Source organism: Anser cygnoides, chromosome 3, assembly GCF_040182565.1.
Source record: "Anser cygnoides isolate HZ-2024a breed goose chromosome 3, Taihu_goose_T2T_genome, whole genome shotgun sequence".
NCBI classification, from domain to species: domain Eukaryota; kingdom Metazoa; phylum Chordata; class Aves; order Anseriformes; family Anatidae; genus Anser; species Anser cygnoides.
In genome coordinates this window covers 86991071-87016544 of record NC_089875.1, presented here as the reverse complement: position 1 = coordinate 87016544, position 25474 = coordinate 86991071, and the positions used below count along the sequence as shown (strand labels likewise).

Here is a 25474-nt window from a genome sequence, read left to right as displayed (position 1 = left end):
TTGACAGTAGACACTTTGGACTGTGTCCATAAAATGACAAGCCAGGTACAACACTCAGGTTCTTTAGAGGCCCTGCCTGCCGAGAAACTTGCAAAGAATCAATAGGTCAGTTACAAGCAAACTGCCAGAAAAGCTCTAACCAAGCTGCTGTGTATTTTGTTAAAGGAACAGTGGAATAATAAGCCGTACTTGCAAATTTACAGTATGACAGAGCAAAACGTAAGTGGAGAAAAATCCAACAGAACACTTAGATTTTATGCCCAGGATGCTACAGGTTCACTATACGCTTCTGGGAAGTCATTCAATGCACTTTATTCCTCCTCTTTTGAGTTCTGCCTGCCTTGCAGAAAAAAACAATTAGAGCCCAGGGATCAAGATCAACTGAACTTTTGATCAAAATGCTTCCTGTCACTTAAGAATAAAAATAGCCTCCATTTTCTTTTTTTTCCTCTTTCAGGATTATACCTGCCAATTTGTGTTTATATAGATCTTTTGCCTAAAAGCTCTTTTGCCTTCCTCCTTCCTATCATGAAGTTTTACTATCATTTATTCTCACGACTGACGGACTTCAGGTACTGAACTATCTCAGAGCTCCCAATGACTTATGCAGGCATTCTGATCATTAACTTACAGATGCAGAAAAAAATTGAAGCAGGTATTACCTCCTTTGCCCCAAGCCATTTATGCAATCAGCGATGGGGGTAAAAAGAAAGCAGAACAATACACAAACTTCTCCATTAAAGCATCAGAAGTTACGACCTAACCTGTGGTCTTTCGTTGGACACAGCAAGAAAGAAAGATGCAGCTTAAAAGAAAATATGCATTAAAACAGGTGAATTCCTGAAATGAATAATTCTAGTCATGACCATACAATTTCTGGCAGTTTTCATGTCCATCAGCCTAAGTCTGTTAAAACACCAGATGGCACAGAAAGATTACATTACAGCCTAGGATTAAGGGGGTCAAAAAGAGGTCCAATCCCATGACCTCTGCCTGCTGCAGGCTTTTTAAACAGAGGGCTGTTTTAACACGGGGCTCTGTTCCTGCACCCTCCTTCCTCACTTGAGGTTGGAGATGGTTATCCATTAAGGAGTTTGAAGAGACAGGTGCTTTTCAGCAGTTAACAATAACATGAAAAGTTGGGGGTTTTGTTTGCTTCTTAAGAGAACTCACTTTCCCCCCATCCCACTTCACTTATAGAATTTTGTTTATAGGACAACAAGGTTTATTTTATTAATTCAAGTTCCCTTTTCATAGAAATTTTTTATTTTCATAGTAAATTGATATTATTTCATCTGAGGAAACCATTCAAGCTATGGACATACATACAAACAATGCGAGTAAAAGCAGAGCATAATTACAACCACAGCTCAGCTTCGCAATTACAACTGGTACACTTAAAGCTAGGAAGGACTTCACCCCAACTCCTAATTCTCAGCTCTCCAGAAATGCTAATAAAATAGATGAACCTTGTTCCGGGAAACCAGAACACACAAACATAAGCAGATGTGAAAGTGACTATTTACGAATGATAACACGTCTTAATTTAGACAAAGGTGGGAAAGTGTTCACCCTAAATACTGGAGCTTCCAAAGGAGCACTCCGGAGCACGGATTTAAACCTCACCTCTGCACCTATATTATTTTGGCTCTCTAACTATAAACTTAAAACTTCCTCCAAGATGCAGCTCCAGTTCCTTCAAAATCCCTTGTTGGGGATTTTTCCCCGTTTTTCTTTCTTCTCTAGTATGAACAATTATTTTTTTAAAATAACCAATTACAGAACGAACTCCCCAACTTCCTGTCAGCAGCCAGTAAGGCTACCTACTACACCCAGAAGGTAAACAAATTTGAAAGGAGTAAGGTCTTTTTGCAATTGCAGAATCTAATTTTTACCACTTGCTTGCTCCAGTTGTCCATTGCCTATTGTAAGGGAAACCTTGATGGGATTAACAGGTGTAGGTAGGTTTAAAACACTAAGTAAGGGGACGAACTTCTTCACACTGTATTTATTAACTGTCAGTGAATACCAGAAGCTTGACAAAGAAAACATACAGACGAATTCATGGATGGATATCCCCTTTAGAACCAGCACAACAAGTAGACCGTCTCCGACTCAAGAGATCTGTGAGCTGCAGATTGCTGGTGTTGCACTATACAAGGGAAGTGCCACCACATGCCCGGTCTTATACTGCTCCCTTGAAATCATTTGGCTAAGGCCCTGAGACAAGATCTAGGTTGGAGAGGAAAGACTTGCTGCCACCCAGGATAGCTAAGCCTTTGCTTTGTGACTGTTTACCAGGTCTTCGTACTGCCTTCAGGAAAAGAGGATGGTTTCTTGCCCCTCATTTTGAGCAGGACCTTAGGTCAAATGTGGCCGCTACATAACAACTTTGTAGTGGCAGTTTCTGCATAACAGGAAAAGATACGAATGGAAGTTTTGCCAGAACTTCTAAATTTCCATTCAGATCACCATATACAGTTAGTTTTTGCAATTTTCAGTATTTGCTCCAGCTTTCCAACCCCTGCAATGGAGTCATATATGAAGCTGCTGCTCTCCAGACCGTTTTCTACAATGTTTTCTGGGCTCAGTACTGTTTACAATTTCCTTTATCTGACTAATACAAGGCTCATTTACTCACTTTCTACCAAATAAAGTGACTGCATCTGTAACTAAGTCCGTTATTGCAGCATTCCCCTTCTGAGAAACCCTGGTTTCTAAATACTAGACATTTAGTATCTGTATCTATTAAAAGAGTATTCAGGGATGTGATACAAGGTTTATCAATTGTAAACTTGAAACTGCAGGAAGTTGCCCACACTTTGATATTTTAAAATTACTTTTGCAGGTTTATATTAAGAAAAAAACATTGCAAAAGGTATCTTGATTTTTTGTTTGCTGACAACGTATGACAAGCAACACGACCATACCGTCTAAACGCAAAGCATGATACACTGTAAAGCAGGCCAAAAACTTATCCTAGACTCCTCAAAGTACACTTGTAGTACTCCTATTTTCCTGAAGTGAGAATTTACTCAGAGCTACCAGATAATAATTATCAAGATATGGGTCTTGACTGACAACGTACTAAACAGTTACTGCAACACTTGAGAGAACTCAATTTTCCGTGCTTTCCCAACTCTATCAGTTGCAAATTGAGTGTTACAAGTCAGAACTTTAGAAATAAAGATTATTCAGATCCATAAGTTTCCAAAATCTTAAAAAGCTGGGAAGCACGAAGAACATATATTGATAGAGCAACCTATCTTTTCCAGAAAAAAAAAATACAAAAGCCCCATAACCTATGAAGCAGTTGTTATACTTTTATAATTTTTGTTTAAAAAAAAAATCATTAACAGAAGTATTCTAGTGAATGATACAGTAGGTGCACCGTATTGGCAAAGAAGAAAGACAGGTGACTACCGCTGGGTAAATAAAAAAAAAATCTACAGAGCTGTTCTGCAATATCAGCCATCATACAGAAGTTGTAAAAATCAAACCTGCTCTTCTCACTACCAGCCCTGACACTTGCACAGGCTTTTGAGTACCTGTGAACAGCCCCCTTATTGAGAAGTATTTTTAAAAAACGCGTTATAAACATTTGATGTATTTAGACCATAACATGCTTTCGTTGCATTTTCAGGAACGTGTCCTAATCTGTCGAGGATGAAACTTGCAAGGACAGCTGCAAGATTCTCAAGTGTCAGCTCTGCCGGAAGATAAGGTTTAGCACATGAGCTAGTCAACAGCATGACAGAAGTTAACAAGCATCTGCACTTTGATTTTAACTTGAATGCTTTCCAAAAAACACACATTTGAAATCCAAGCTTCTGCAATGAAGTATACTGATAATACATTTGCCAGAAGTCAGCAAGAGTTCATGAAGCCAAACGGGTAAAGGATACAAGAAGTTGCCTTACCAGTATGAGTGAAGTGCAACTTCAGTACCTGCTGACAAATCTTGCTCGCTTTGATCTAGAACTACACCTTTACTGCGGTTACCCTGTATCATAAACTGCAGCATAGGCTTGCAACCTAAGTATGTGTATAAAGCTTATCCTGTAACATACAACCATGGATGAAGTCAAGGATGGTATCTTCAAGACTATCCTCATTTGTAGCAGTCAAATGAAAGTTAATGCAGATATGCTGATGCGTTGTGATTAACTCTGCTATGTGCAAAGCAGTCAAGCCTGAAGCGGTCTGAGAGAATATAACGGGATACTGCCATGGCAGACAGCACAGCTTTGGGAACACCGTTTTCAGACAAGACTTTAAACATCATGTAGTGTCACATATTACATCCACCCACACACAAATACAAAAAAAAAAAATACTCACCCTAACTTCATATACATTATCTGAATAATCCACAGTCTGGCAGACATAGCTGTATCCTCGAGCTCTTGATGACAAAAACAGCTGAAAATATTAAAGTTACACATGAGGAGAAAGGTACTATATGAACCATGTTCAAAGCAGTTATCAGCACGTTTCTTGTTACTTCAAACTTACCTGAACAGAAATACTTAAGTGTCCTTATTAGTCCTGAGAATACTATTGAAGAAAGCCAATATTTAGTTTTATCAACCTGTTAACACAGTGTCTGTTTTCTTGTATAGTAAAAAGAGTACCCATTTTTCCTTGCATACCTTTGACCAGATAATTAGAGCCCTGTACGAATTAGTAAGATTTCCAACATGACCTTAAGCTATTCAAACATGAAGCTTCCCTTAGAGGGCTCTAGATTCAGAGGAAGAAAATACCTAATTGCTTTCACTATGAATGATAGAGATGCAAAAGCCACAATGGATTAGAGTAGAAAGAACTCTCCAATAGACAGGGATTAGATAATTTGGATCTACCATTCTTAGAACAATGTATCTATCAAAATCCAGAAAGGAAAAAAATAAAATCAGAAAAGCTGAACAAACGATGCTGAGCACCCATAAAACATACTGAGAGACACTGCATGAAGAGAAGAGCCCCAGTTTGTGCCAACAGGAATGGCCTAAAGCACACCACGTGCTCCTGTAGGGACGCTCCAAACAAGGCGTGGTGCAAAAACAGGAGAAGATAAACTTGACATTTAAGCAAGCTCCCATTGGAAAAAAGAATGCATGCCTACAGCCGTACAAGGTTCAAATAAGACTTTTGATCTTGACGTTCATAAATGTTATGATCCAAGATTGTTTAAAGCTAGGTAACCCACTCTGTTATGGATCAAAAAGATAGCAGCGGAGCAGGCATAACTCGAAAATTGGGAAGTAAAAGTAAAGAAGGGTGACACAAGACTTCCAAAATAAACATGGGCAGCCACTGACTATTCTTATCCCTAACCTGACTTCCATCTCATTTAGACTGAACTTGAAACTCACACAGAAACTAATAAGTTTCTACTTCAGTCTACTGGGTAATTTCACCAAGGATTTTGCTTGGCAAAGACAATAAATTGACTTCAGGCTGAAGCTACTCCTTCAAAATGAAGAAATACAAGATTTTGTGGTAAAACAGAAGCTATATGCATCTGGGACTTCTGCATGTACTGAGATAAATTTGTTCCTAATCTGAAGTTGAGTCCAATATGTGAGAGTCTTGGATTAAACAACCTGGCAGTGCTTTGTGCAGTTTTTTGTTGTTGTTTTTTAAATTTTAATGCATGTTATCGAAGATGACCAATGCAGTTTGCAATCAGGATGAATATTTAAATATCATTTAAATTTAAAACAAGACCTATGGATCTTATCAAAAGCATTTCAAGTCCAAATTCTGTTCTCAGCAATACCTGGAAACTCTAGCCACGCACAAAAACCAAAGTGTATCATTTTACTCATACCAACCATGTTACTCATGGGAATTACAACAGTGGCACACGGGTACTGTAAACCTCATACAGACTGAAGTAGAATTTCCTTGGCTTAAAGACAACAATTGAACAGTTTCATCAGTCTCGAGAAGAGACGGAGACAAGTCACCTTCTATTACAAGTGTCATATCAATAGCCTGGTTCAAAATCCACTGGATAGGATACCAGAAAATTAGAACCTGTCTGTACCTAAAATTAAGAGCTTTCAGACTATCAGCAGCAAACACATTCAAACACACATTCATTTTATTTTTTTTTTTTTATGAGAACTCAGTAGTTTGGAAATGCTATGCAAATGCATGTATTATCTGACATGCAACAGAGGTATGAACACAAACTGACCCCAAGCCTGGTGTAATTCAGCTTATGGATAATGCATACTGATTTAAATTAAAAAAAAAAAAGTGAAAGAGACAGAAATAGCAAAACCAGCACAGAACTCATTTCAGAGTTTCCGTTTTAATCTGCCAAGATTATATCCATTTCCACAATTATCCTTGGGTGTAGGCATTGAATTGTTTTATCTGTAGCATTTTATTACTTAGTTGATTAGCACAAGGAGACAACTTAGAGAAAATGATGATTAAGATGTGGTGGCTAGGATGAGTTTTACTGAACCGTGTCTTAAAAACAGCGTGAAGCCAGTTAATGATTTTATTACAGCTCTGGGAAGGGTCAATATACAGAAGATTGCCACTTCCCTGGCAAAATACAGGACCACCCAGAAAAGAGTTTTGCCATGCTGTAATTTAAACTGCGTTATCTGTTTGCTTACTCCTGGAAACGGATCTTGCAAATTCATGATCTGAGGCCTTCAAGGAAGAAGACCTTCAACCCATGTGAGCAAAGTCACAGTAACATAAACTACTCCTTATGATGAGCTACATTCTGAACAACTATCCTGGAATAATGATTTCTAAACTGTTAAGTAATCCCACTTAGCTTCTGCTGAAGAGAAGTTTCCACTGCATTGTTACTAACCACTTCTTCTGTACAGACAATCTAACAAAGAAGAAATGCAGCAACACTGAACTTTATTAGAAGTAACATTCAGAACTCTGCAAACAAAATGCTAGAAAACTCAATACTTTTATTTTTAAATAAAGATACAATTCATTTTATTTTTATTCTAAAAATCTAACTTACAAACAAGATACTTTTCTTCAATACAATATACATCTGGGTTTTTAAAAGCGATCAACACATTCAAGAAACTAACAGAGAGCGTGACTTTTATTATAAGTCTGACACCTTTTAAGATCATTAAAAAGAACAGACAAAAAAACAGTTATAAATGTCAAATCCCTATGGATTTCAGGGAGTCTCTCTAGTACTTACACTAATATAAAACTAAAAAATACTATCCTGGACTAGACAGTGCGCAAGTTTTTTTACATACACCCATCCAGTACATTTATTCACAAACACATTGTGCCCAACTACAGAAATATTCATGTCAGAGGCAAATAAAGTGTCAAAAATCTGGGCCAAATCTTCAACAGACACCATAAACACACAAGATTATTTTCCTCTTGCAATCTACAGACACTCAGACTGTAATAGGAATTCCCTCCTGTGAGAGTGCATACACACCTCTTTGAAAATGAAGAAGTTGAGTAGAACCATTCCAAAGTTGTAAACAACCAACAGGAAACGTAACTGGAAGGGCTCTCTTGTCTTCATCCATTTGGGGCCCAGCCAAACAGTGAGGAGATAAATAGTGCTTATAGTCAGTGTTGGAAATGGAGACTGCATCAAGGGCCAATCATCAACACGCTTGTCTGGGGAGGGTGAAGCAAACAGAAGGAGTCAAAAGCCTGAACAAAATAAATTTCATCATCATTTTAGGCATTGCATTTGTTAAATATTCTTTTCTCCTAGAATAGCTGCATCAGCTATTCATATCAGCTACATAACAAAAACACAACATGCTCATTCTTTCTGAGAAGGTCAGAGAAAAATAATTTAAAAGAAAAAATAATCACATTACCTCACAGAGAGATTCACTATGTCAAGCAAGTTCTACAATCCAAAACAATAAAAAAAACTGAATCAAGTGAGCCCAAACCCAGCTCAACCCAGTCATACCCCCAAAAACAATTTTGCTTGCAATGGTCAGAGACTGCAGCAGCAACATAACCAAGTATTCAACACCACTGCAAACGGAAGAAACATAGATTTGGCTAAATACTGATAAAATTAAAAGCTTTTGTTAATTTAAAATTAGGCATTAAAAAGTCTTCAATAGTTTTATGCAGGCTGTATGATGCCAAATACCTTTGCTATTTGATGCATGTCAGTCTGATGTGTTTCAGACAAAACAGTAGCAATGTTACTGAAGAACTACAAGATAAAACAGTTCAGAGGGATGCTTCCAGTTATCCTAAGCTACTATACTTGAGACATAGGTCTTTTTTTTTTTTTTTTAAACAGTCTTCTCAAGTCACTCATTGGATCTAGAGTTACATGTACTCTAGAGCCCAAAATTTGCTATATTAGGTCCTGGATCTATAACCAGAAAGCACTCCTAGCCTGAGCAACCAGAGACGTATAGAGTTAGAAGATGGCTCTGCTACAGTGGAAGGCTGGAAAAGACTGTAGTGATGTCTTCTAACTCAGTGTTTCATTCTGCCCATGGTATGAAGGCTTTACCTATTGCTATAACTAGAGATTAAAGCAACTATTCCGTAACTAGCAAGCCTGCAGACCCCAAGGTCAGTGCAGCAGGAGGGCAGGAGGTGCTCCAGGCAGGCAGCAGCAGTTCCCCTGCGGGCTGTGGAGAGGCCCCTGGTGGAGCAGGCTGTCCCCCTGCAGCCCACGGGTCCCACACGGAGCAGATCTCCACGCTGCAGCCCGTGGAGGAGCCCCCGGTGGAGCAGGTGGATGTGGCCTGGAGGAGGCTGCGGCCCATGGAGAGCCCCCGCAGGAGCAGGCCCCGGGCCGGAGCTGCAGCCCGTGGAGAGGAGCCCACGCAGGAGCAGGGGGTCTGGGGGGAGCTGCCGCCCGTGGGGGACCCGTGCTGGAGCAGTTTGCTCCTGGGGGATGGACCCCGTGGTACGGAGCCGTGTGGGAGCAGTTGTTGAAGAGCTGCTGCCTGTGGGCAGCCCCCGCAGGCTCAGTTCGGGCAGGACGGCATCCCGTGGGAGGGACCCCGCGTGGAGCACGGGCATGAGGTAAGCCGTGAGGTAAGCACAGAACAGCACTGCCATTCCTCCTTCCCTACCTTTTTCTCATTGCCCTGGTTGCTGTTAAGATTGTGAATTAGAACCTTATTTTAGGTGCAGATTTCATGAGACCTCCTGTATTTCTAATAAATCTCACATACTGTGTTCTACAGAAAGACAGCATGCGTGACACTGACTCATCTTGCTTCCTCTTGATTTTACAATACTTAACCTGCAAACAAGATGCCATCAGGCCTAAAAAGAAGTGGAAAAGAAATAAAAAACAGTCTAGCTGCTTCTATTATGACTTAACAGCAGAAGCAAAAAAAACAAGAGAGAGGCAGTGTCCTCTTCATGTGTGGAAACGCAGGCAGTGAAACAGAACTGAAGGAAATGAGAAGAGTCACCTTTTACTCTTCAACAAGTCCCTGAGACTGATACTTCCATCACAATATAACGTACTGTGCATAAAACATGAGAACTGCCGTACAGCATAGCACAGAGTATTGAGACACAGAAGAGCTGTCCCATTTTCCAGACCTCATGGAATACTACTTACAGAAATTGAAATCGCACTGCTGCACTGCAATTAGTACACAGCCCTCTCCCTTATGCTTTAGTTTCCACTTGCTCGTCCAATCGCTCAACAAATCTGAACTTAAAAATAACAGGTAACACCACTTAAAAGACAAAAGCAAAGGAAGAGATCCTTGTCTTCCACTCGGTGTAAAACAGTGGGCAGAAATTCATCTCTGCCGAGCAAGAACAAAGGCGTCACTTCTTAATTAAGAGGCAGCTCTGGGAAAAGCCAAGGTATGACATGCTTTAATCAAACCTGCATCTCATTTCAGACACTGCAGTGCACAAAGTGTTAAGGGCAAGGAAAGCAAGAGGCCCGGTTGCTTTCCTGGCCTCTTTGCACTGCATAAGCAATATAAAAAGGTAGGGACACATCCATGAACCTGGCTTCTGTTTTCTAGCCAGGTGCTGCGTGGGATCCTGGCTACTAAAGCAACAATACTACAGATGTGAAACTGGAAGGAGATTTAAATTCTACCCAGGAGATGAACACTACCACCCACCGCTGAAAACAGGAAAGCGTGACCTATTTCAGATGTCTTTGTATGTCAGGAGACAAAGATTTCACTTATAGGTGAAAGGACAGAGAAGGGAACAATTTTTATTTATTTATTTATTTAAATGAAATCTCTCTTGCAAGTGGGCTTCTTCTGGTGCTTCATCAAAACTGTCAACAGTTATTTCACCTATTTTCCTGGAGAATGCCAGAAGAAATATTTAATTCTCTCACAACATCAGAACAGCTGGCGCTGCACTTCTGTACCTGTATCATAGTTTCAGCCTGTTCCCTTCCCTCCGCACAGGGTTTCTGGTCCATGACCCACTACCAATCAGACACTAGCCTTCTCAACGTATCTGCACGAAAAGCACAGCTTACCGATACAGACTGCACACCTCACTGCCCAGAGAATCCACATGACTGGCATTTTGGTGACTATAATAACTAATAAGGATAATTATAACACTTTGAACGTAAAACACCTGTATGACTACCGTAGGCTTGAGCATTCCCTCGGAATTCGGTTCTGGAGTGTAACCTGATCAAGCAAAACAGAAGCATCACATTTATTTTAAGGGCATTTAGGGCAACCCTGTATCTGATTACCTTTCACTAATAATGTGAAATCAGAAAACATGGAAGTATTCATCCCAGAGGCTGCTAGATTTGGGAAAACAACCAAAAAAAAAAATCGTTTATTATAAGATCCTGCCTGGACAATACAAAGTAGCTTGCTAAGTTTTAGATCAGCTCGGTACATCATTCCTGTTGCACAGAGGGCGTTACAAAAATGAGTGAATTTCAGTTACTGGGTAAGCCTGCTGTTCCACACAGAAAACACATGGTTACACGTGCATCCTTGTTCCAATTTTCTTTTCAGGTAAGCAAGATAAACTCTTTCAAACCAAGACAAATTAAAGCAACCATTTAAGTGACAAGCCTTCCAAGCCACTGAAAAGAATAACTAAAAAAAACATTTGTTTTCACAAAAACAGTGGAATTTTGTGTACTATTATTCACTGGTGCTGATGTCCACAAATGATTTCTGCAAATGACAAGAGAACTGCGATAGCTTAAGGAGACATATAAGTGTATTAAATCCTGCATTATTTTATATACCATCAGTGCATTATTATCTAAAAACAAAACAAGCACGAAATAAAAAGGCCATCTCCCCGAATTAAAAGAATCCCTCCAACCGCTTTGAAGCAAAACAACCAATGCCTTCACCTGATTAGAATTGACAGAGAGTGACTGAATCTTTCAGGGGATTAATGCGTTTGTCTTTCAAATCCTAAGACCCAGATTCTAATTCGATCACAAAATGATTGTTGTCATGGCACAGCCTGTAGTACAGTGCTTTCTTGTAAGGTGGTACTAGTTTTGGACCAAACATATAAAGCAGCACCCAGTTGTAAAGTGAATTCAAAGTAATTTAAGGTGTCTTTTAGTGGCAGAGTCCCAGCAGGAACACGTTATGTAAGGCAAGAACATGAAATCTTTGCATTTTGCCTACCTACGTTTTTGAGTCTCACATTGCAAAGCCAAGACAAGAAGCAGAAGAACATATAAATTTGAAATTGCCCCGAGGCACCTAATCTTGCAGGATTTAATTTTTTATTATGTGGGGCAATTAATGGGGAATATATACAGGAAGTGCTCCAGTTTCTTCCTCCGGTGCAAGGGCAAGAGTAGAACCAGTAAAAAGGACTGAATATCCTTGGTAATGTCTAAAGAGAATACAATGAAGCCCTATTAAAATATGGAAGGCAAAACGATGATGATCTTCAATATGTAAGACTGCACTGATAGTGATCTAGAATGAAAATCATTAAAAACTTCTTTGAAACTCACTAAGTGTTTTTATATGCAAATGCTTCTGTTATACATGATTCAGCATTTCCTTGCCGATAGACAGGAGTTTAGATGGTTACATTCTCTGTTTATTACAGAGCCTACAATTTTTTTTTTCCTTTTATCAAGAAGTACAAGTTTTAAAAATAAGCAAAAAAATGCATCAGACATCCATCGGGAGAAATCCTGAACTGGTGCAATGATGACTATCTCTGCATTTAATATTAGCTTTAAAAGAAATTAATTGAAATACACGACTTTTGAAATTCCATGCATTCACATTTGATTTACAAAAATAGTAAAAAAAAAAATCCATGCAAGTTTTTAGCTTAACATCACACATACTCATTAGCTATAAGGTCACTACTCACTAATTTATCTGGAGAGCCTTTCAAAGTTATTAATAGCTATTGATACTATTCTCAGCGCAAAGACACTTAGAGTGCCAATCCAGCACACCCATCTGTCCAATTACATTCCTAAGGACACTGCAGAAGTGACGGTGACTGTTTAAAAGTGGTTCTCAGCAGTGAGAGTTCTCTGCAGATCACGCTGTTTATTTTAAACAAGAGGCACTCCCAAAGCCCAGTTGCAACTTTAAGAAAGATTTCCTTAAAGAAGCGGAATTTAAACTCTGCGGTATAAGGAAGGCAAACCAGTAGTATCTAATTATTGTCCTACGAACTACACTGTTTTATTAATCTAACTATTTCACTTATCTTGTTAGCTCCAGGAGCACTACAACTGAGAGGTATTACAAAACGAAGACATGCATCATGTAAGAAAACATGCAAGAAACAACTCTGTGCATCTTGTAACGAAACATTTACAAAGCTTTTGTATTTCTTTACAGTATTTTAGTGTTCTCCCCCCATTTTTTTCCCTTTCTGGTTAGCAGTTAATATTCTGTACAGTTTATTTTTCTTTTTGCATATGTGCTACACATCCTGGCTCAGTGCCACAAATAATTACAAGCGAATAGAACTTCACTGTGGCTCTACAGCCACTGCAGACTAGTTCAGTTGAAACTCAAGCATCTACATGGTTCGACCCTAAGCTTTTAAATTAAATGGAGTAAGGTGTCTGAATCACTTAGCAGTACGTTCACTGTTACTGGCTGTAGAGATTCCAAGAGGAGAAGGAAGAAAACAAAAAACAACAAAACCAAACCCACACACCCCAGTCTGCCACAAACCAAAGCCTCAGAGCATACAAATACGATCTTGCAGGTCTTTTCCAACCTTAACAATTCTATGATGCGATACATGGAACAGCCGAGGCTGTAGATGTAAGCTTTAAAATGGCACACAGCTAGCTACCCGGGCTGCACAACCTGGGGCTGGAGGCTCTCAGACATGGACCCCTGCAGAGTTAAAATGAGAAGTGAATCTAATACCAACAGAACTAAAAGTCGTATCTTAATTTATTACAACTTTAATAGAGCATCCATGTGGCTTGAGATGAATTATTCTTTTAAAAGTTCTCCAGTGCTTGAATTAACTTGTCTGTTTTAATACTGATTATTCATTGCACGCATTGCAGTGTAGTCCTCAACCTTCTTTATGGGAAATCCACAATAAAGGATTAAAGCCAGTGCCCAAACAGTACTCCTGTAGCCTGTCTGAATCAGCAAAACGTCTGTATGGGCTCTGAGGAGGGACAGCGCAGGAAAGCAGAAGGACTGGGACACAAGGAGTGTCCAGTCCGTGCTTATTTCTCACCCATTTATCCCTTTATCTCACCCATCATACTTGGCGATGTCTGCAGTTTTGGGGCACTACAGGTATTTCTAAGGAGGCTGGCAGCATCAAAGATACCTGTACTTATCACAGCAACCTAGTATAACCTACAGAACAGAGGCCAATAACCCTCCCTTAACTCATTTGTGTTTTAGCCAAGATACCTTCCTCAGAAGAGTTTCTCACTTGACTACCCAGCAAGTATTCCCAGAAGCAGCGAATCCAGCAGGACACTTATGCTGTAAAATGTTAATTACACCCACTGCATAAATTTGCTCCCTAAGTCCAAAGGCATTGGAATTAAGCAGCCAATTAATCACACTCTTCTCTGGTAGGCTGATGACTCATCTTTTATCATTTCCCCCCCCTCTCCCCCTCATTTGGGTACTTGTAAGCAGCTGTCACTCACTTTTTTTGTTCACTTGAAGGTGTATCTTGCAATCCTTTAATCATTTTCATGGCTCATCTCCGGATCGCCTCCAAACATTTAAGCCTTGCGCCTGTTTGACAGAGGAAACTACCGCCTGCACCAGCCAAGTGCCTGCCGCTATCCCTCTCAGAAGAATTTGGTACTACGGCTACCGGCAAAGCTACGGATCACACGTGCACGATGCTGTACGGACCACGGTTCCAACAAGGCAGCAGAACCTGATTTAAGTCGCTTTTTAGCACAGAACAGTACGAAATTGTTGTATTCACTTTGATCTTTGAGAAGGAACGGGAATATTCGAGTCGAGTATTTTGTCTATACTCAAGCTTTAACCAGCCAAGAACAGACTAATTTGTTTGGGCTGAGAACAAGATGCATCAAAATTTTATGGCAAAGCATTACTGTTTTAGTTTGTTGTTTAATAGCTGTTAAGTTTAAGTTAAGTTTAATAGTTGTTAAGATGTAAGAATTAATAATAATAAAATGAAATTCTCACACACAACAAATAATGAAAGCAATTATTTTGAAACAAAACAAAGCCAACCCCCCCCAGAAAAACAAAACAATTAAAAAGTTTGCAGACGAAGCTGTACAAATCCTGGCCCATCCAGAAACGAGAGGTGCCTGCCCCAAACCAAAAGGGCTACAGACAGGACTGACGGGTACTGCCTACAACCAGCTGTGGCTTTGCCTTTACTTTCGTGGCTTTGTAATTGACTATTTAGCCTTATGTAAAGCTATATACAGCAACATGGGAACCTAACATAAAATCAGAATACCACACAGTTATGAAGAACGTCTCCTGCAGCTATTAAACAGCTGTGTAATATGTGTGTATTTCATAAACTCCCATTAAAGTAACAGGGATGCCTAATCCCAATTTGTTGTTAAAAGGTCAGGTGCATTGTAACAAGCATTTCAGCCTTCTTGGGACTCCCGTAATTCAGCCACTAATATCATATTATCTTTCAAGCCTGTACACAGCAATTACAGGATACACTTGTCTCAAGACAAGGATAGTAATGAAATCAAGCTCAGAAATATGAATTTACTATCAACTCCCAGGGTTTTCAACTCTAAGAAACTGCCTTGTTCAAACTACTTTTTACTTACCTCCTCTGCTGATTACGATTATTTGTGGGGACAGCACAAACACTCTGCTTCAAGGAATAATAGCAACACAAACCTTGCTGAAGCTTACACAAGATGTGCAAGATTATAAGCCCTCAAGGCATGGTGTATTCTTTTGTTTATCAAATCTGACTTTTCCAAACATCACAAAAGCCAGACGGGTGCCCAATAGAGAGATACCTGCGTGCCTTTTCTTAAAGGTTACAAGTTACAGAGCAAACAGATGCAAAGAAAAAAAAAAAAAGGCAAAAAACACGATGTCTCCATATTCCTACGGAAATAAATGTGCTGTGTAAAACACACTTGGAGCAGTTCTCCTTCTGCAGTGTTTTCTTCATTGAAACTTCTACACAAGCTTGAAGTCTTAGCCAGAACTGTATTTCTGAGAGCTCAGACTGAAAGTGTCATTAATTCACAAGAAAATGGTGTCTTTTGGTACCATGAGTATACCTTTAGGAGTAATGGTGAGCAGCAATACAAACACAAGACACATGCAGGTTCAATGTCACAACAACAAATTAGAGCATTGGCCCTTCTAGTACAATTCAGGGCTTTTATAATGCCAAAGGGAATGACCACAGAATTGGTTTTGTCCATAGACAGATTTTTAATCAAATTCCCTCAGCTAGAAGCTAGCATCCTCGTGAAACGTAAAGGATTATTAATAGCCGTTTATTAAAATCTCTGCAAGGCCTTATCCACCGTAGAGAGATGTTACACACTCAGCACTCGCAGGACATGGAGCGCAGCACTGAAATACCTTGCTAAGGTGCTAACACAGCAGAAGGATACCAGCGCTTAACTACACAGCGAGTGTAAACAACCAGTGACATTGTTCTCAAAATACAGAATGATTTGGGACTGCAGATGAATATTTAGAGACACCTAGATGCAGTGACTGGACAGGTACAAAAAATCAGCAATGGCAAACTAAATCTACCTAAAAAATAATACCAGAAAGATACCAGAAAACATTTGCAAGGAGCTGCACATAAATCCCTCTGATAAACTGCCTGCTTTTTTTTCCTGTTTGCACCACCACGAGGACGCTGCTCACCAACTTTGTTTTACAGCAGGATGAACAAGGTCAAAAGCTTGTTTTGAATAAACCTACAAGAGGAGTTATTGAAATGTATTAGCTCTTATCTTCCAAGTTGAGGGGCAGAAGCAAAGTTTACAGTAGCGAGGTACATTAGGTCTTCTGTTAGGCTAAGAAAAGTACATCAGCCTCCAAAGAAAAATAACACTGCAAACCACTTAAAACTTGCTTCCTCAACATGCCTTTGGTATCAGCAAGAATAGCAAATCTAGGGAAAAAAGCCTTCAGATGTTGTTTTTCAAAACACAAACGGAACAAAGTGCTCTCATATCCAAAGATGGCCAGAACAATCACAAACATCTGAATCTTGCACCAAAAATACCAGGCACAAAATCAATTTGGCTGCTAGATAATGCCATATCCAAACAACTGCCACAACTAAGCCTCTGCTTCTACAGTCGTGTTACCTTTCATGGCAGCATATGGCCCCCAAACCTAGGCTTCCCTAATGGTTTCTGAAATAGTTTCTCACTCTTGGTCAAAAATTCATAAATGACATACTGTGATTAGACAAAGTAAAAGAAAATCTGGACTTGGTAGCAAAGCACTTTGGGGCACTCTACGTGTAAGTATTTCTATTGAACACATCTGTTCCAGTAAACTACTAAATGCAGAATGCAAACCCAGAAATACGGTTATGCAGCCTCCTGTTTGCAGCCCAGCTATTCAACTTCGTACCTGTATTTCCTTTTTTTTTTCCTCCCCTCTAGCGTGGTATCTTAAGCCATTTAAAAAGAAGGTATTACAATGCTAATACAGGAATAGAAGGACATCAAGTTGTGTGTAAAGGAATAAGACCTACTGGCTCAACTGACAGGTGAAAGGAACAGGCTATAAGCACCCTCTTCCAGCAATATTCTATGAGCGTTTAGAAAGTAATAGAGCAATCTCCCGTATTTGCTAAAACTAGCAGAGGCAAATGGTTTTGTCATGTGGAAAAAAAAGATAAGAAACTACCATGGTCAATCATGACATCTGAAGCGAAATGTATACAAGAGAGAGTAAAAGACTTTTGAGAGACTGCAGAAAGAGGTGAGAGGAAGAGGAACATGAGATGGAAATAAACCAAGTCGTCAGAACACAAGGGGATGCTGACACGGAGAAGCGTGTGCGGGAGGTGGATGGATGGAGAGGAACCAGTAAGAGTCTCACGGCACAAGCAGACAACGCCACAAAGCAGAGAACTCTCCGGGGCAGGAGTTAAGGATCAAGCCACTGAAGGCAAGTACATGGAGAAAGGAGCTGAGTGGTAGGCACACAAGTGAGTTAATCTGACAAAACCAGGAGCAGTTAATGCCCCAGGCATACCGTTATCTTGCAACGAACGCAAGCCGAATTGAGGCAGCTTAATCCCCCTCGCCTTCCATAAAAGAAAGGTAAACTACCTCACGTTTATCACGAAATCCAAGCACACTGAACGGGAGCTAATACGAAGCACATGGTGCACTCAGTCTACCTCTGGGCTTGCCCTGCAGACACTTATTGCTTTACCTGCTGCCTTGGCTGCAGTCCTCACAACCCCCACAGGGCTGCCGCAAATGCTCAGCAGGCCTGACTTCACACCTTCATTTACATCCCTTAAAATGCCACAAGACCTCGAAGGCCATATGCTCAGAAGCACTCCAGTCTTGACAAAGTTGAGCACAGCTGTACCCATGTCACACCTGAGATCCTGAAACTACGTACCCCCACCCACATCTTCCTAAAGCTCACACACAAAACAGAAGCGAGTCCCTTATGAAGTGCTGTGGTAGCTTCGACTCTGATTTAAAATACAGCCCCAAAGCCCTGCTTGCTGTCAGAGTCCTTGCAAGCACGCTGTCCCAGCTTCTGCGCTCCAGGTACACACCGCACACACTGAGACCCTTTAAAAGTATAGCCAGTTCCTTTTAGCTAAACGAACTGTTATTTAGCCCCCTTTTCTCATACCACTCACATTTAACCCCCTTTACCCCAGCCCAAAAGCTCTTCAGCACACACCACCACCTTTCCCCCCTTATTCTTGCATCCTTGCAAGTTCTTCCCAAAGTTTTCTCAATGCCTGCTTGCAGCCTTTTCAGTCATCCACCTTTCATCTAAGTGCTTCCTTAATCCTTTCCATGTGAATCCAGTAACTCCAAAAACCTGTCTGGACTGGCAAAAAGTGGAGTCTTGCCTCACCCATGTCTCATGGCTCCTGGTCTACAAGCCCTTAAAAGGAACCACAAACCACATTTCCCACCTCTTCCTCTACTGGTTGTCCTTAAGTTTCCTTTGCCAGCCTTTCGTGGTTACACAGGACAGTTTATCTGCGTTCAGTACAACCTCTTCTGGACTGCCACAGCTTTACCCACACCCCTGATACATCCCCTTCAGCCCTGAGCGCAGCATAAACCCAGAACGATTGCCACAGTCCACTCCTGCTCAAGTTTCTCCAGCTAGAGACAGCCACCTGCAAACAACAGTTTGATTCCCAGGCTCGATCAATAGATGTTACCCCGCAATGAACGGCTGTACTTCATGCCACGGGTATTGCAACTGCTCAAGAGCTTTTCCCCTCCTGTTGCAGTATGTGGCTCCTGGACCACCTGCTGATTTGCTCCTCACTAATGGCACATAGCTTCAGCTGGGAAATGTGATCTGCCAAGAACTCCACAACAGTAATTTACGGTGTGCTGCAATTTTAAATATCCAGTCACTCGGATCAGCTGCAGTGGGTGCTACAGCTATGCAATCAGCTTGGTTAAATTATGTAGAAAGCAGTTTCCCCAACCTTTTTCAAGAAAACTGCTTTAATAGTATCCATAACATCCTACTTCCTTCAGAGATTTCGAGACATGATATCTACACATGAAAAGGGATCTTCTTCTCCTACCCAGTTTTCACGATCGGATCATCCCTGCCTTTTTCCATTTTGTCCTTGCCTTTCTTTTTGCTTCAAGAATATGCTAATGAATGTTCAAACAGAAGTTTGTATCACTCTTGCTGGTGCTGAAGGCTTTTTTCTTGTTTCACCCCTTTGCTGGAGCTGAGAGTTGCAGGTTACCCACAACTCTTCCTTCCTCGTTTAGGAAAGGGATGTCTGTCACTTGCACCTCAGCTTTGCTGTGGCTTTCACGGTGTCAGCTTTGCTTCTGGCTATGTCCTCAGGCTCCAGCTCTTGAGGCTTGGTGATCCAAGATCTCTAAACAGAGACTTCCACTTCAGGAATGCACTTTTCTGAAATACATTTCCTAAACGTCTTTTAAAGACCTCCAGGGATGGTGACTCCACCACCTCCCTGGGCAGCCCGTTCCAATGCTTAATAACCCTTTCGGTAAAGAAGTACTTCCTAACATCCAACCTAAAACTCCCCTGTCGCAACTTTAGCCCATTCCCCCTCGTCCTGTCACTAGGCACGTGGGAGAATAGACCAACCCCCACCTCTCTACAGCCTCCTTTCAGGTAACTGTAGAGAGCGATGAGGTCGCCCCTGAGCCTCCTCTTCTCCAGGCTGAACAAGCCCAGCTCCCTCAGCCGCTCCTCGTAAGACTTGTTCTCCAGACCCCTCACCAGCTTGGTCGCCCTTCTCTGGACTCGCTCGAGCACGTCCATGTCCTTCCTGTAGCGAGGGGCCCAAAACTGAACACAGTACTCGAGGTGCGGCCTCACCAGAGCCGAGTACAGGGGCACAATCACTTCCCTCGACCTGCTGGCCACACTGCTTCTTATACAGGCCAGGATGCCGTTGGCCTCCACTAGCTGTCTTTTGAGTTCTGCAATCTGATATCTTCTGATGATGAAACGTTGATAGAACTTCCTTCAAACACCCAGCAAATTATCTTTGATACCAACAGCTGTTTTTTCTACACCAAGAAAGTCCCTCCTCTGAGAGGCAGGGAAGTAGGATGCTTAATGAAATACGCTAAGCAAATCGGGATGCTCCTATTCCTTGGTTTGCTTGGCAGTACACTCACATGTTCTAGCCTTTAACATTCTTTACTTCTGCAATCAATTTCTCCAAGTGCTGCTTCTGCCACAAGACAGCCAAACCCAATTACACCAGCCTCTCCAGTTTCTGGTGTGGGTCTTCCTGTCTAATCCTTACCTTTTACACGTTCACAGATTGAATGAAAAAAAAAAATTATTCCCTTGAAAAGAAAACCGTATCTGCAAATCAAGTATTGCCCCAAATCACTGAGTCTGATGCTCAGCCAGCACTCCAAAAACTTAAGAGTGGATTCTGCTTTACAAACAGACTCAAGAGTCTTCATCTCACCCTTCATTCTCTCTCTCCCTCTTCGGCTTCTGAAGATTTTTCATTGGGATACTTTTTGCTTCCAGCTTTGGCACGAATCTTCCAACGCTACAAGGCAGTGCTTGCGCTAACATAATCCCACTGTCTGCCAACCACACCAATCACTTTTCTCCAAGTATAAAAATTCAGGATCCTTTGGCCATGTTCAGTTTCTCCACAATGTGAAGAATGAGGGAAGATGAAGAAATGTGTTTTCTTCCAGTTCTGTTCCCTGGGCTGAAAAAAGAAACTAAGCTTGAACTTCCTGAGCATTCCTAACATAAATGGGTAGTCCCAAGATCTTTCTGGCAAAGATTGTTATGGCAATTTGAGTTCCCGTGGAAGCTGCTCCACCTGATCACCATTAATGCAAGCAGCTGTTAAGTTTTCCCCATTTCCCATCCTCATTGCCTTGCACTTCAGACCCAACTTGACGTCATTCCTGCACAAGATGCTACTTAGAGGACTATTCTACTGCTGAAGTGAAAGTTTGCATCTTCTGCCTCTCCTTCTTGATGGAAAACGCCCGTAACCTTACTGACTGCAACAGCTGTAAATAGGTGCTGTCCCAAAGCAGTCCCACACAGCCAGGGACAGCCCTGCCTCCTTTTCACTTTCAGCTCCAAGAACAATCATTCTCGCCCAAAGTCTATAAATCCTGTTCTTCAGCTCAATCCGTTCACAGTAGTTCTTCTGTCTTCTTGATAAAGGGTTTCACGCATCTCCCTTTCAGGCAGTCTCCTACTCCTCTCCCTAAATGTCAGTGGTCTCTTCACCCACGTTTTGAGGATGTCCACATTCTGGACTTTGTCCTGAGTTATTCACCTTAATAGTTCTCTTGGACTCAGCCTGGAACCTCCCTCTAAGTCATCTGCTCACTCATCTAATCATACCTTTAATCCTTCCTGCCCAGGTCTAACCCCAACCAGCGAGCTGAGCCAAAAGAAAGAAGATGCCCTGCCCTATCCTTTACACGTTGCTGCTCCCATGCCCTTACCTATAATGGTATGGAATTTCCTAGATCATCTTTCCTGATAATAATTGTTCCCCCAACCACCTTTTTTGCCTCTTGATAACTGCCAAAACCATGTTTTTGCCCTTTCGACCTCTCTTTGAAGTTTATGGCTTCCCAACCCATCTTCAGCCTTCTCAGGCAAATATACAGCGACGATGGATTTTAGGCTTTCATGACGGGGGTCTAAAAAGACAGTCAAGGAAGGAGAGGAGAGGGGAAAAAAAGTATTTCAAACAAATTAACAGGGAAAAACACATATTAAGCATTGCTAAGGCTGAAAATATATATTAATAATATATATGGGGAAAAAAGAGTATCGTTACCATTTCCAAATGCAAGACTGAAAAAACTGACCACAGAAAAACAAACAAACAGCATCTTCTTTGGACAGCATGCTTAGTATTAAAAGTTGTGACATCATTCAAAAAAAATCCAGTTAGGCTTATCAAATATCTAGCCTTTTGGGGTACTTTTTGACCTCAGAAAGGGTTGGTTGCTTTCTAAATGTCATAAAGCAGGGGGGGAAAGACCAAGTCTATAATGCATAAAAATAAAGTGGCACAAGACTGGGTGGGACACTCTGGCACAGTTGCATGCAGTCCCATCACAGGAGTCTGGGATAACAGAAGAAAACACCTGCTGGCAGGACAATCCAGCTGCACACTGACAACAGGGCTGAAGACAGACCTGGGCATCCAACAGAAAGTGGAAGCAAAAACTGGAGAATAAATAACTTTGGTTTTATATGAATGGGAAGTTTTTGTGTAGGAGTAGTAGTGGGAATAAAATTTCTTCACATTTTATTGTGTAATTTTGCTGTGTAGTAGTGTTTCAGTATGATTTATTGTGTAATGGTATTGCATGGCATCATTTGTTGAGCAACTTTGCTGCGTGGTATAGTTTTTTATTTAATGATATTGAAAGTTAAGCAATGGTCTTGCATGCCATAATTTGTGTTGTCTGTTGAGCAACATCACTGCTGTTCTTGACACAAAGGTGAATTGCATGAATTCACACAACAGTGATGAATTCATGACTTTAACATATATTCACTCAAAGATGACAAATAGAGACAATGTCTTGTTCTGAATGAAGACACGTGCAGAAAAGCAGCAACCTGAGCAAGTATAGAAGCCGAACTTTGGGCATTAAAATGTGATTTTACTACACGGTATTGCAGCATTGCCTCGTAATGGCACTTTTTTATCTGGAGCTACATTGTAACTACGTTGTGTGGATATTGCCTTTCATATATCCATACCTGACCAAAAGAACTACAGGAGGACCTTGTTTCTACACAAGACTGGGCATAAACAAGAATGGTAACACAAGTATGATGTGACTTAGCCTCTGTTCAAAACTGTCCTTGCAGGGAGTCACTGAAATTCGGAACCTGAAACTCTCAGCACCTTACGCAAAAGGTGATTGATGCACTTCATAGCGGAACCCTACGTTAACAGCAACACCACTGAACTTGGAGCAATAGTTTAGCACAGGATCAGCAAGGACTTGAGCATATTCTAGATACCATCACAATGGCATCCTATTGGCTTAAGGCTCTCCAAAGCAGTGGAAGATGAAACAAAAGTTCACTCAGTGTATAGTATTAATGTAAGCTACTTATCTTTACATTCCTTACATAAATTTCCTTTTTCAACCCTCGTTCTTGGATTTTTTTTGGGGGGGGGTTGTTGGTTTTTTTTTTGGGGGGGGGGTGTTTTTGTTGACAACAAACGTAGTCTGTAGCTGAACTTAAATAACACACTTGAAGTTCAGAAAACACAACAAAAACTTGAAATCTTTTTCAGACAAAGCAAGTAATCTATAAGGATGTCAACTTTGGACCGACATCTATTTCTATACCCATCAAAAACTGCTACTGCCTGGCTGAGCAGCATCTCTCCTGCATTACCTGGGAACCTCCAAACAGCTGTATGCAACACGAGGCAAAGAGAGAGAGCAGGCACGGGCAGATTACAGCGTACTGCTGCTGCAAGCACTTTCATTTGATCTTACAGCCTGGCAGGCTGCACACTGAGAAGGAGATAGATGCACGTAGGCTTAATAATTTTTAAAATACAGCAAAACTCAGAGGATAGCTGGGAAGGCTTTTCATGGGGAAAAAAAAAAAAAAAAGAAAAGTGAGCCCCTCCATCTATAACATAAGATTAATTTCTTATCTGACAGATGGCAGAACGGAGGGGGGCGGGAAAGCAAGGACTGCTGGTGCAGTAGCAAGCTTCCAGCCTGAATCTAGGCCCCACGTTTTCGGTTATCAGACTGCCACAAGACACGTCCATAGCTGCATTCACTCCAGAGTGCTCCACGTATGCCTAGGTTTAAACGAAATAGCCCTCATCACTGCGCAGCCAGCTATAAAACGATGGAAACATCCCGAGATGCGCTATTGTTCTTCTGTCAGCTGCCCAGGCCTGCTCACAGCTGTGACTGTGACAGCAGAGGCTCTACCCCACTCGTTTTATTTGGCCAACTAGGATAGCTGCTGGCACACACCGACACTTCCGCGGCTACTGGTCAGTGCAGCAGATTGCTATCGCATTTGCCGTCCCAGCACCACCAGCCGCTTCTCACACCGCTCCACATCCCGAGACCATTTTCTCTTCCTTCAGCATCCTCCGTGTCGGGTGTCAGCGCAAAACCCGAGCGTATCGAGACCGGCAGACCTCGGACCGAGCCCCGGCGCGCTTAATATTTGACATTCACCCATCCGCATCGCCGCTAGCAGCCATCTCCTCGCGCAGCTCGCCGAACTCCACCATTTGCCAAACGCCAGGCCGCTGCCAGCGGGCTCAGGGCCCGGCTCGCCCCCGCCAGCCGGCTCCCCACCGGCTGTGGCGACCGAGGGGAGCCGGGCGACGCTCCGGGAACGCGGCAGTGCAGGGGGCAGAAGCGGCACCCTGCACCCCGGGGGTCCGCCGGTGCCCCCCACACAGCGAGGAGGGGTCCCCCCCCCGGCCCGCCCGCCCGCCCGCCCGGCGTCGCCCTGGCAACGGAGCCATTTTGAGCGCGGCGCCGCTGCCCCCGCGGCCGGGGGGCGCCGGGCACGGTGATGGCGACGGGGCTCGGGGGGGCGGCCGGTGCCCGGGGCCGCCCGGTGGCGTTACCTCGGATGCTCCAGGTCCAGCGGTAGAACTCGAGGGTGTCGTTCAGCACGCTGGACACCAGGCCGGCGGCGCGGGGGGGCTCGGCGGCGGCGGCACCCATGGCGAGCAGCGGAGCCGGCAGAACCTCTCTCGGTTGCGTGCGTCCGTGGCTTTGCGCCGGGGCTGCTGCGGCCGCTGCCCTTGTAGAGCCGGGGATGTGATTTAAATCTCTATCTCTCGGTATCTTCCCTCCAGACTCCGCCTCGCTCCCGTCAGCGGCTCCCGCGCCCCGCGGGCAGGGAGGAGGGCGAGGAGGCGGGCGGCGGGCGGGGGGGCGCAGGCGCGGGGCCGGCAGCGGCGGCCTCCCGCTGACGGGAGCAGGTGCGGGCCGTGTGCGGGTTCGAGGAGAAGCGCCCGAATTCCTCCTTTTGCCTTTTATGTTATCATATAAATAAAAAAAAATAACGTAATAGGGAAGAAATATTTCAGTCTCCTGTTATTTTCTCTCTCGTGGCTTTCCCTTGTCGCACGGTGCCCACAGACGGGCTGAGGCACTCACGTATTCGCTTCACCTCAGGTATTTTATACTGAGGCGGCAGCCCTTCGGCTGTCTTCCCCAAGAAACCTCATCTCCCGCTGCCTCCCCTCCCAGCACTGATAAAAGCAGACCCCTCCGCCTTCCTCTCCCGCTGCTGGCAGTCTTTCCCTGACCAGCAGCACATCCACTCTTCTCCATCCA

General features: G+C 42.5%; 1 protein-coding gene across 2 annotated transcripts in view; it reads right to left on the bottom strand.

Moving 5' to 3' along the window:
• ELOVL4 (ELOVL fatty acid elongase 4) overlaps positions 1-25061 on the bottom strand; it is a 34940-nt gene extending 9879 nt beyond the window's left edge. The window contains exons 1-3 of one of the 2 annotated variants that reach the window (XM_066994622.1): positions 24757-25061; positions 7460-7647; positions 4342-4422 (exon numbers count right to left, since the gene is read on the bottom strand). In XM_066994622.1, coding sequence (XP_066850723.1) covers positions 4342-4422; positions 7460-7647; positions 24757-24856 — 369 coding nt within the window. In that variant the 5' untranslated portion in view covers positions 24857-25061. Of the gene's footprint in view, positions 1-4341; positions 4423-7459; positions 7648-24355; positions 24553-24756 lie in introns of those variants that run through there. The other variant, XM_013200598.3, reaches the window with a different exon arrangement.
• Between the last annotated feature and the right edge of the window lie 413 nt (positions 25062-25474).